Source organism: Nycticebus coucang, chromosome 10, assembly GCF_027406575.1.
Source record: "Nycticebus coucang isolate mNycCou1 chromosome 10, mNycCou1.pri, whole genome shotgun sequence".
In the NCBI taxonomy this organism is placed as follows: domain Eukaryota; kingdom Metazoa; phylum Chordata; class Mammalia; order Primates; family Lorisidae; genus Nycticebus; species Nycticebus coucang.
This window is the reverse complement of record NC_069789.1, coordinates 79,565,262-79,577,971: the sequence shown is the minus strand read 5'-3', so window position 1 is coordinate 79,577,971 and position 12,710 is coordinate 79,565,262. Positions and strand designations below refer to the sequence as shown.

The window sequence follows — 12,710 nt, the reverse complement described above, 5'->3', positions numbered from 1 at the left end:
TGTGAGCTATGACTCCAGGGCACTCTAGCTTGGGGCAACAGAGTGAGACTCTGTCTCAAAAAAATAAAAAATAAATTAAAAAATAAAAAATGAGTAAACATGGTATTAGGAGGAGAGAGGGAGAAAAAAAGAACGATGAATGAGACCCAGTCCCTGTCCTGGAGGAGGTGGGCAGAGCAAATAACTGATGTGCATAACAGTGTTTGGGGGCACAGAGGAGCTTAGTGGCCTTGGAGGAAGGACTGACCTGGACACAGGGTCTGGAAGACAGGGAAGCTGCAAGAGGAGAGAAGGTTGGACCTGATCTGGAATGTGCTAGGGTGTGGTCTCTGTTTGGAATCCCAACTCTCCTGCTTACAAGTTGAATGAGTTACTTAAATTCTTGAAAGAAAAAAATTTTTAAAGGGTAAAATGGAAATACTTGTCTTAATAGCCATATGCCTCTTCTTTCTCCCTGTAGAATTGGGTGGTGGTGGTGATATCTACCCTCCTTCCTGTCCTGTGCATCACAGGAGGTGTGCCTGGCGCCAGCTGGCTAGGTTCCTGCCCCAACCTCTTTCTGTTATTTCTCATTACTTCTCTACTTTCTCCAGAGTCAACTTCCCTTACAAGCCGAATGGGGCCCAGGGGAAGCCCTCTGCCCAGAGGCTGTTTGGTCTGCTGGGAACCCATGTGAATCTGTGCATCTACTTCCTACCAAGGTCACTCTGCCAAGTTCCTGCCAGGGGCCAGGTGTCCTGGCACCAGATCTGAGATGCGGCATCCTTTGCTGACTGCAAACATCAGCCCCTCTCCCTGAGGGGTCACCGAGGGACAGGGCCTGGGGAGAGCCCTCTCCCTATCCATGAACCTATCATCTCCGAGCTTGGAAATCTGGGGACAAGGGTTGGGAGAGACTCCCCATCCTCACTGAGGTCAAGGCCAAGGAGAGAGCAGTACCTGCAGGCTGGGTGGGGCCATCCATCTCAGGGTGATATTGGGAGCTCTGGAAAGACCTTTGTTCCAGTCTGTCCTAGTCTGGCTTACCAGGAAGCCTACCAGAGTGCCCCTACCCTCACCTGCTCCCCACCTCCAAGTTGTCAGCCTGTTCTACTTACATTTCAATAAAAATGTCTGCTGCTCTGCCAGGATTTTCCTTACCTCCTCCCCACCAGAATTAACCACACCCTCCTCTATGTTCCTGCCATACTTTATTTATACCATCATAAAATTTAATTCAAAGTGGTTTTACTTGAGTCTTTTCTAGACCGATACTTTTAAACTTATATACATCCAAATCAACTGTGTCTTGGGCTTTGTGCTTTCTTCTTTTTGAAGATTCATTGGTTAGAAGCTGGAGGAAGTGGAAGCGACGTGCTAGGTGTTTTTAGGAACTGGGGTGACATTGGGACTAGTTTCTCTCATCTTCAGGTCAGATTAGTGTCTCTTGCCTCTTTGGGACATTGAATCTTCCCTGCCACAGTCCCCCGGTGATGACCTCAGGTTTCCCATCTACTTATATCCCATCTTGAACCTGATCATGACAAGGAACCCCTAAGGCCTTCAGCTTAATCCCTATCTCCTTCAGATGTTTTTATAACAGGAATTTTCACAGACACTTATGTGTGTGCATGTATACAACCATACAGACATACACACATGCTCCTTCCTACTCTTTACCCAACATACCATCCTCCCTCCCTGATATGCTCCCAGTCACACATATCTTTCAGGAAGTGATAGTTAATTTTAAGTGTCTTTCAACCAGACAAAAGTCCTATGCTCATCCTCCCTTCCAATGGTGAAGCAATGCTCTTGCCTCGGTTTTTCTATTTTTAGTAGAAACAGGGTCTTGCTTTTGCTTAGGCTGGTCTCGAACTCATGAGCTCAAGCAATCCACCTGCCTCAGCCTCCCAGAGCGCTAGGATTACAGGCGTGTGGAGGACTTCTGATTTTCTTACTAGCTAATTTATAATGTCCCCTGGGGCCTGGTTCAGGAGGTCTTCTATCCTAATCCCCACCCTTGAGAGAAAGTATAGCCTCTGGCTCCCTCTCCTCCCATTCCTGGCTTCTATTCTCTTTGTGCTTTCTCTTTGTGTTCTTTATGAATTCTCCATGTTCTCTCTCAGCCTTCTCTGTCTCTCCTTTTTCTCTCCCCTATTGGTCCCTCTGTCAGCCTCCTCCCTCCCTCCCCTCCCTCTCCTGCTGAGTGTCAGCCTCTCTTGGTAAATGTTGCGGGGCTCTGCTTTTATAAAGATGTTGCCCCTCACTGCAGGGTGAATCTGTGGGTTGCTGAAGCCTGGAAGATGGTGTTGAAGTGTGGCCTAATGACTAGAGTGATGGTTTCTAAGTCTAGTGTGGCAGTTTCCAAGAATAGGTGAAGGAAGGCCTATATTTGAATCACCAGAAGTGAGAGGGATATGATTCAAAATGCAGATTCCTGGGCCTCAACCCAGAGATTTTATTCACTAGGGTCAAGCTAGAACTTGATCATCTGTATTTTTAACACCCTCCCCCCAAGATGATTCTGATATGTAGCAATGCTCATACCTTAACTGTTGGGACCTGTGCCTCAGAGGACCTATCCTTGGGGTTGGTAGGAGGAGGGTGAGCCAGAGGATGCCCAAGTGTTCAAATGGGTACTAAGAGGGTTGTCTTGGCTCAGCGCCTATAGCTCAGCAAATAGGGTGTCAGCTGCATACACCAGAGCTGGCAGGTTCGAATCTAGCCCAGGCCTACCAAACAACAATGACAATTACAACCAAAAAATAGCTGGGCGTTGTGATGGGTGCCTGTAGTCCTAGCTACTTGGGGGACTGAGGCAAGAGAATTGCTTAAGCCCAAGAGTTTGAGGTTGCTGTGAGCTGTGATGCTACGGCACCCTATAGAAGGTGACATAGTGAGACTCCATCTCAAAAAAAAAAAAAAAAAGAAAAGGGTTGTCTTAGGCAGAGACCATGCCTGTAGGTCACAGAACATTAGCCAGTAAATTCAGCATTTGATCCTTCCCCATCCTAGGTAAGTGGTACCTCTGGCTCACTGGTGAGAACTCCTTGCTCCTGCTGCCTTTGAACAAGTGGAATATTAAACTTCCATGAGGAAAAGTTGATAAGGAAAAACATATTGACAAAGACTTTTTAGTGGTAACAAAAATGAAGAAAGAAGTCATTGAGAAAGATTATTCAAAAAAGTCTGTGTCTTTGGCCAAGAAATTACAATTATGCCAAGTTACTCACACCCTTTCATTCTGCATCTTGGTCTCAAAGATGAAGAGTTAAAGATAATGAGTGAGCTCACATATCATAGGCTCTCCATTGGTTAATTGTGAATAATTATCTCTCCTAATTCTGCCCTAATTCTACAGTTGGGCTGAGCAATTTTCTTTATTTACATAGTTCTACTCATTTGTTCAACTTATTTAGCACTTAGCACTTAGCATGAATGACCTGGCATTATTTGTATGTATCCGTTCTGTCTTCATAACTAGATTACAAAGTATTTTATCATAAAGGCTGTGAGATTATTTGATAGTTTATTCACTTACTCATCCATCAAACATTCATTGAGCACTACCAGGCATGGAGCTAGACTCTAAAGAGAGAAAGATAACAAGACTTGGTCTCTGACTTTGAAGATTTAGCAGTAAATAAACAGCTATGAAATGATGTAGCAAGCATAATGGTAGAGGTTTTATGTATAAGTTGCATAGAGAAATATCCTGCCCTGCTAGGAGAAGAAAGTGTTTGAGCTGAACCTTGAAGGAGAAAGGAGGAAGAGGAGTTTTCCAGAGAGAGAAGGGGTAGGGAACAGAAAGATTAATGGGAGCTTCTGATAAGCCTGGAGACAACGGCACATGTTGGGAATGGACTGGAATGGGACAAAGCTGAGGCATGAGCAGCCTTGAAACTTACTATAAAGGCATGGATTTTATCTGCAAGGCAATGGGATATCACTGAAGAATTTAAGTTAGCCAAAGTTATGATTAGCTCTCTATTCCCAAAGCTCACCTGTCTGCCATGTGGATAAGAATGGATGAGGACAGGAACTAAGTTGAGAAATGTTTCAGTAATGTAGAGTTGATGATACCTAAACAAGGCACTGGGTGGGGATAAAGTGGAAGGAAGTAACTGGAAAGTTAACTTGGTGTCTTAGTCTGTTTTGTGCTGCTATAAATAGAATATCACAGACTGGATGATTTATAAAGAACAGAAGCTTATCTGGCTCACAGTTTCAGAGACTGGGAAGTCCAAGAGCATGGCGCCACCATCTGGTGAGGGCTATCCCACAGTGGAAGTCACATATGGTGAGTGAGCGAGCACATAAGACAGAAAGTCGGGCTGAATTCCTGCCTTTTATCAGGAATAACCCCCACGATAACTAACTACTCCTATAATAATGGTATTAATCCATTCGTGAGAGCTGCCCTCATGACTTAATCACCTCTTAAAGCTCATACCTTTTAATACTACCACAATAGCAAATAAACTTCAACATGGGTTTTGGAGGGAACATTCAAACATTTAGGAAGGAAAATCCACACAGTTGTTGATTAATAGGCTGTGAGGGTGAGTAAGAATTAGGACCACCCCTGTGAAGAAAGATTTGTCACTATAAAAAAAGGAATAGTCTATGACCCAGAAATTTCAGTTACAGCCATCTACCCTAAAGAAGAATATTTACTGAGCATTATTTATTAAATAGAAAAAAATAAGATAGGCCAACATGATCATCCATAAGGTACTGGATAAAGAAAATAGCATTAAAAATAATAAGAAATATTACTACATGGGTGGCGCCTGTGGCTCAGTTGATAAGGCGCCAGCCTCATATACCGAGGGTGGCGGGTTCAAACCCGGCCCTGGCCTAACTGCAACCAAAAAATAGCCGGGCGTTGTGGCAGGCGCCTGTAGTCCCAGCTACTCGGGAGGCTGAGGCAAGAGAATCACTTAAGCCCAGGAGTTGGAGGTTGCTGTGAGCTGTGTGATGCCACAGCACTCTACCAAGGGCCATAAAGTGAGACCCTGTCTCTACAAAATAAAAAAAAAAGAAATATTACTACATAACAAATGTTCTGTCTCCAACACATTATATGACTGAGTGAACAACAAAAGCCTGTTGTAGAATGGTAAGTACAGTAAGTGTTGATGCCCTAAGCCTTACCTCATTTGGGCATTTGAGGGAGTGAGCCCTTCTGCAAACAGCTGTCTTTCCACCTCTTTACCCTAAAATAGACTCATCAGACATCAAGTCTCACCTGTCTACACAGTGCTTCTTCTTACTCCTCTGTTTTCTTGAAACAAATAGTATTGAGTAGATTCAAAATAACACTCAGAGAATACATGTGAACCATATACAGTTTTGATATAATCAATACTCCGGTGTTGACTCTAATTCTAAGACCAGAAGAATGTTGTATTTTCAGGGCCCTGTGTGTCCCTCTCAAAGCTACCTCATCCTTCCCCTCCTAGAAGTAACCATTTTCCTGAATCTTGTTTATAGCTTCACACATTTTTATGTTTTTTCTTTTCTTTTCTTTTTTTTTTTTAGAGACAGAGTCTCACTTTGTCACCCTTGGTAGAATGCTATGGCATCACAGGTCACAGCAACCTCCACTCCTGGGCTTAGGCGATTCTCTTGCCTCAGCCTCCCGAGTAGCTGGGACTATAGGCGCCCGCCACAACACCCGGCTATGTTTTTGGCTGAGGCCGGGTTTGAATCCGCCACCTTTGGTATATGGGGCCGGTGTCCTACTGACTGAGCCACAGGCACCACCCTGTTATTTCATTTCAGGTGGTTTTGAATTTTATATATGAAATCATACTGAATGTACAAATGGAAGACAAAAATACACTGAAATGGAAATACTTTTTATTATTTGCAGATAATATGATTATATAAAATCATTTGAAAATTAGTAAGAACAGTATGACAATCCAACCAGATGATTAATACGAAGGCCAACACAAAATTTTAGTTTGTTATATCAATAATAATTATAAAATAAACTAGTAATTACATTCATAACAGCAACAAATGATAATTTACTAACAAATAATTCAAAATGGACATCTGTAGGATCTTTCTGAGGAAATTTGAGATGTTTTCTATATTTGGTTAGCTGGCATGACCATTACTTTCTAACTAAATGCTTACTTCATGAGGGAAAATATTTGGTGACAAATTCACACTAAGTAACTAGCATACTGGGCTCTCTTTCTCACCAGTACTCACATTTTATTCAGTGCTTCTGAAAATTTAGGTGCCCCTGGTGGTATCTCACATTCAGGACACATTACCTGTATAAGCATGATTTGGAACTGCTCATTGAAGTGTTTATTGCAAAACACCATTCCAAGAGATTTTGTCTTAGTACTTCGGGGTAGAATTTGTTCGTCTTCATTTTAACTTGGTAAAACACTGTTGCAACCTAGAGCAAGTGATCTGAGATTGTGTCTTCTCAGTTCTCTCAAAGAGATTTTTGTTTTTTTTAGTCTCAAGCTATGGCCCTGGGTAGAGTGCCATAGCGTCATCATAGCTTACAGCTACCTCCAACTCTTGGGGCTCAAGTGATCCTCTTGCTTAAGTTTTTTTTTTTTTTTTCCCCTCCTATATTTAGTAGAGATGGGTCTTGCTCTTGCTCAGGCTGGTCTTGAATTCCTGAACTCAAACAATACACGTGCCCCGGCCTCCCAGAGTGCTAGGATTACAGGCATGAGCCATCATGCCCAGCCCAAAAGAGAGGTTCTTGGGAGTGAACATTTTTCCAAGTCCTCAAATTATATCAGAATAATTGAGCATTCAGTATGTTTACTTGTGGTTCTTAAGACTATTCACACATAAGGGGAATACATTTGTATCTAGTGTTTGTACAACAGTGTTGATACCTAGTGCTTGTCATATATGAGTAATCTTAAGGGATGAACCCTGCATTATATGTTCTCTTCCTTATATTTTGTGAATTTGGGGGGATGCTATAGTCAAAATGTTTATGTCTTCCAAAATTCATGTTGAAACTCTAACTCCCAAAATTATGATATTAGGAGATAGGGCTTTTGGGCAGGTGATTGGGTCATGAGGGCAGTGCCCTCCTAAATAGGATTAGTGACCTTATAAAAGAGACCCCAGAAGGCTGCCTTGCCACATGAAGACACAGCAAGAAGGCACCATTTATAAGAAATTGGGCCCTCACTGGACAAAAAGGAGAAGCCGTAGACCCTCAACTTGCTGACACCCTCATCTTAGACTTCCCAGCCTCCAGAACCATGAGAAATAAATTTCTATTGTTTATAAACCATGAGTTTATGATATTTTGTTATAGCATCCCAATGGACCAAGACAGAAGGGAAGTAAGGAAGATGGCAACAGAGTCAAGTACAGTAAGAATAGAGAGAGGTAGGAGTGCCTTTAGCACAGTCTCTGAATGGCAGATGCCCAGGCATTGTGCTAGAGAATATGCTTATTTCATCATTTGTTTAAGGTTAGCTGGTTGTCAATGAACCAGAGCAGAAGATCAGAAAGGAAACCATGACACCCACCCTACCATAAGTTTGGGCTTCTTCCAAAACCATTTCCTTTCTGTATGTGGATGCAGTAGGCTGAACAGAGGATATAAGTAGTCTTCAGGAGTCTCTTTCCATGTTACAGAGGGAAAGAGGTGGCTCTGGGTGAACAGCCATCCCTGAGCTTTTTGCTTCTGTCTGTGGTCAGCTCTACCTTCACCTCCATGGGAGGCTTGGAGGGTCATCTGTACCCAGGGCTGTCTCTCTTCTTCTATGGACTTTACCATGCACGGCTGGTCTCCAGGGCCTTGGTATGCAATGCTCCTGTCCAGTACCCACCACGCCATCCCTGGAGCAAAGGAAGATGGGCACGGCTACAGCAAATGTACTATGTTGGGCTGGTGAAGATACTCAGTGCCTGCATTTTAGTAGCCCAAGAGTTGCATAGCGTTCCCAGGCAGTTCGTGCTTATCAGCAAGATATTTCATGAGAGAAACTTTATGTACCGCAAACAGTGGCAGCATCTCACTTTCTACATGACCTACTTCCTGAGTGGGTGTGTAGACATAGTGAGCCAGAACCTGCTGCCCCAGAGGTGTGCTGCTCTGGAGCAAAGTGCCCAAGTCCTGGGCATGTTTATATCTGTGCCCCTGATGGTGTCTCACCTGCAGGACACAGAAGGAGTGGAGTTTTGGTCTCACATGCTGCTCACCCAGACCATGTTCCTGCTGATGCTGGTTGTGGTTGCTGAGCTGTGGGCCCCCAACATGCTGCTCCTCTGGATGATGAAGGCCGTTTTGTACACCATCACAGGCTCCTGGCTGATGCAGATAGGCTTTATGCTGTATAAACCCATCTCTGGCTATAAATGGATGGATGATGATGAAAATGACTTTGCGTTTGTCACCACCTTCTTCTGCTGGCATGTGGTCTTCAGTACCATTTTGATGATCTGGATCTATAGCTTCTCCTTTTTGTGGTATCGTTACATTTTTATTAATGCCTGAGCCAGGATGTTCCCCTAAATCAGCGGTTCTCAACCTGTGGGTCACAACCCACAGGAACTATTAAAGGGCCTCAGCATCAGGAAGGTTGAGAACCACTGCCCAAAATGGTTCCTTATTGTCTGAACACTGGAGGACATCAGGATGAGAAGTTGTGGGAGGTGGAGCTGTTGGAGAAAATGATAAGGCATACTTCCTTCAGAGGTGGCCAAGGCACCAGACTCTGCTGAGACAAGCATGCCCCTTCCTCTTCTGACTTCTCTCAGTCTCATTTGCTGAGCAGTGTGCAGAAGAACAGTGAATGAAACAAGAGGGGCATGCGCCTGTGCCCTTCACTCATGGCTTCTCAAAAACTGCCCTCCCTTTCCCCAGCTCCAGCAATGGTGACCTGCTTGCACTTGATCTCTCTGCCTTCCTGTTCCCCTCCCATTAAAATGTTAAAATAAATGTACTATATCCCATCTTTGGTCCTGTTTATAAATATCTCTCACCCACCACATAGGGTGATGACCACTAGCTGTTGTTGTTTTTTTATTTTTTGTATATAATAATTTATCCATCGTGATAAACCCCTCCTCATCCTTTCTTATTCTGGATTTCATCAATGTTCATACTAAATCTATACTGTAATTTTGAATATGCAGAACTCAGAGAACTGTTTTTGAGTCTTTTTCTTTGATTACTTTGTGATTTATTAAATAGAAAGTCACACCCTTAAAGGCAACTTCCTCTGTGAGGTTATTTATTTATTGAGGAGAAGGAAAGAGAAGTTTATTAATTTGCCCACAAATGAGGAGGCTGTCATACTCCTGTCTCAAAGTACCAGTGTCCTGATTCTGAGCAGAAATACAGAGCTTTTTCAGGGGATGATTCTGATTAATCCCAACTTCGACTAAGACAAGCACTCGAACAATTCCTTTGGTCTCCACTCAAACAATCCCCCATTTCCTGGGGCACTAAGAACAAAGGACACTGCCCTGCCCCTCCCAAACACTGGCCTCCAGCAGGGATGTAGGTTTAGTTCTCAAAAATGGTAAGGGGTTTTGAAAGATGTAAAAGATTTTTAACCCTTTTTCCAGGCCATTTTCTCTGTTAACATATTCCTCACTGTCAATTTTATGCTTCCAAATCTGTGGGAGGAGGAGTGTCATAGTCATTATGCTACTTTCTGCTGAATTGAGGTGATGTTTTAGATGAAAGCTACAGATTATCAGGTGAAAACTACAACTGTGAGGAGTAACACAGTGAAATGGACAGTCACCTAGCACACAATATCCAGTAAGAAACATGGGAGATCTGAGGACAGAGCCATTAGTTGTACTCTGTATATAATCTGAGAGACTGGCTTCTGCAAATTCAGAAATCTTGTACAGAAATACTTTTACCAAATGAGGTTTAGGATAACACACTCAGCAGCAAGACATCAACAGAACAGGCAATAGCCAGGGGAAATCCTCACTAAGGAGTTGTCTCACTATCCTCTAGACAAGACAAATAGCTCAAAGGGATTAAGGAAAATATCAATATTTTCATTTTTTTCTCTTCTTCTCAAACAGACACTTTAGATCACCTAAGGCTGGCCCTGCCACTGGGGTCTACATCTCTTTACTTTGGTAATGGACTCAAGGTTTCACTTTGGATAATTTTAACTAGGTCTGAGCTGTTAGAGGCACTTCATAGGGTCCCTTTCACATCTGTACTTCCGAATGGAGTAGGGACCTGCAGGAGGCAAACCCATGCACAATGGTTAGCACCTGACCCACTCATTTGACATATTGTTTGAATGTTTTCTTTTACTCATGGATATATTACCATACTTAGCTCAGGGTGCTAGGAAGGGTCTCTCATCAACCATTTCTTTGGGCCTGAACTTAAACTTGCCTGTAAAGGGCTACCCTTATTAGGAGGAGGGCAAGCAGCAATACCTTATTCCAGTTTAAGGGGGTTCTATGTACTTCTTGTGCTAGAGGCAGGGCATTATTTATTTGCTGACTCACCTCAGATACAAAGGAGGGTCCATTATCATATTATATGGGGGAAAGGAGCCTATGAGAATTTCTATGACCTGTGGGATCATTGAGTCCACCGTGTCCAGCTTCTCAGCCTCTGCAGGGTCTACAGCACAGAATACCCTGGGAATAGTAAGAGTTCAAAGGGCTTGTGTGTTTCCAGAATTTCTTCAGCCCTGTCTCCCTGAATGTAGAGGCTGTCACATTCTTCTTCTGACACATCTGAATTGATTTCCAAGTGGTAAATTTACCTGGATCCATTCTGTTATGGTTTTCAAGATAATAAAATCCAAGGACTTATTTATTTCATATACTTTCCTTTTTGAATCCCCACAACTATTTTATCAGTAAGGTTCTAAAACAAAAAATGTTAAGAAAATAGCTTAAGGGCGGCACCTGTGGCTCAGTCGGTAAGGCGCCAGCCCCATATACCGAGGGTGGCTGGTTCAAACCCGGCCCCAGCCGAACTGCAACAAAAAAAATAGCCGGGCGCTGTGGCGGGCGCCTGTAGTCCCAGCGGCTTGGGAGGCTGAGGCAAGAGAATCGCTTAAGCCCAGGAGTTGGAGGTTGCTGTGAGCTGTGTGAGGCCACGGCACTCTACCGAGGGCCATAAAGTGAAACTCTGTCTCTACAAAAAAAGAAAATAGCTTAAGGTAGACAAACATTTAACTTTGTCACATAATGCTGTATAGATGGTGGTAACAGGAGTTGGGGACTTGTAACAAATATTGCACCCCTTCTGCTTCTCCCCTACTTTCCTCAGGATATGAAGAATCTGCCAAGCTTCCCTCACTCCTGATTGAGACTAAAACATCAAGTTATGGCAGAAGGAGGTGGGCAGGGATTCTAGAGGGTCACCTTTCTGGTTTCCTTTTATTTTCTAGTTCCTAAGAGAAGTAGAGGTACCCTTTGGTTTTGGTTCTACTCTTCCTTATTAATTGTCTTATTCAAAAGTTAGGCTGGGACCAGGTGTAGTGGCTCATGCCTATAATCCCAGCACTCTGGGAGGCTGAGGCAGGTAGATTGACTGAGCTCACAGGTTTGAGACCAGCCAGAGCAAGAGCAAGACCCTGCCTCTAAAAATAGCCAGGCATTGCAGTGGACACCTGTAGTCCCAGCTAGTTGGGAGGCTGAGGCAGGAGAATTGCTTGAGCCCAACGCTTGAGGTTGCTGTGAGCTATGACACCATGGCGAGGGCAACAAAGTGAGACTGTCTCAAACAAACAAAACGTTAGGCTGAGCTGTTGTCTGGATATCAAGGACCTTCACCTTCAGGCTTTGGGGGCTGGGAAGCATTCTGAATTATTGTAGGGTGAGGGAGTGCTTCCTAGTGTCATTTAGCAGAGGCTCAGCTGTGTCTTGGGGTGTGGGATGGCACGGAGTGTGGGATTTCAGCGTGCGACCAGCAGGCAGCTTCCCTAGAAGGCTTACACTGCATTGGAGGGATGATCAGGCAACAACACTACTCTCCACTTGAGACAAACAGATTTCCCTAGCATGGAAATAAAATATGGTTAGCATCATTCAGCTTCCATGCTCCTTCTTGGTCCTGGGAATCAGCAGAGCTGTGCAATGTCCTGGTCACCCACCTCTGGGTCCCCTCCTCTTGTTTCTTCCCCACAGCCTTGGATATTTTTTTAGGCCTTGGCCTAGTCTCGAAGGTCCTTCAGATTGGAGAACCTCCTGTAGTGCCCTGGGGGGTGGAGGGAATCTGCTTTTCTGCTATGCCATTTCCAGTTGATATGGCAAAACTGTGTTTTCTACTTCACTCAGGCCTTCTCTTTTTTATATTAAGAGCATATTTTGTACTTTTTAACCTAAAAATTGACTTTTTGTTTTTGTTTTTGTTTTGCTATTATAACCTGACAGCTCATCTTTGACAAAATAGTAGAAAAGTCATATATGAGGGTTGAAAGGCAAAGCCCAAATATTATTAGTATTTCAAGATACTATCTCTACAAAGATGAAGGTTGAAGAGATATTAAACCACCTATTAGTTCTTAGACCTATCCTGGTTTTGAGTACTTTTGAAGCCCTGTTAAATACTGGTAAACTCATTGCTTATAGAAAATTAATGCCTCCAAATATTATTACATCTCATAACAGGTGTCTTCTAGGTAAAATAAAAAAATATTAGCAGGACCCTCTGAAGCCACAGAGAATCACAGCTAAGGCCTGATGCAATGGTGGAAAGACGTGACTACTCTTTAGATGGTAAC

At 43.4% G+C, this 12,710-nt stretch overlaps 1 protein-coding gene across 1 annotated transcript; it reads left to right on the top strand.

The window, feature by feature from the left end:
* The first annotated feature begins 7,702 nt into the window (after positions 1-7,702).
* Positions 7,703-8,485, top strand: LOC128596444 (transmembrane epididymal protein 1-like). Its single transcript, XM_053606073.1, has one exon. It carries the CDS (start codon positions 7,703-7,705, stop codon positions 8,483-8,485), a length of 783 nt encoding a protein of 260 aa, XP_053462048.1.
* Positions 8,486-12,710: the final 4,225 nt, after the last annotated feature.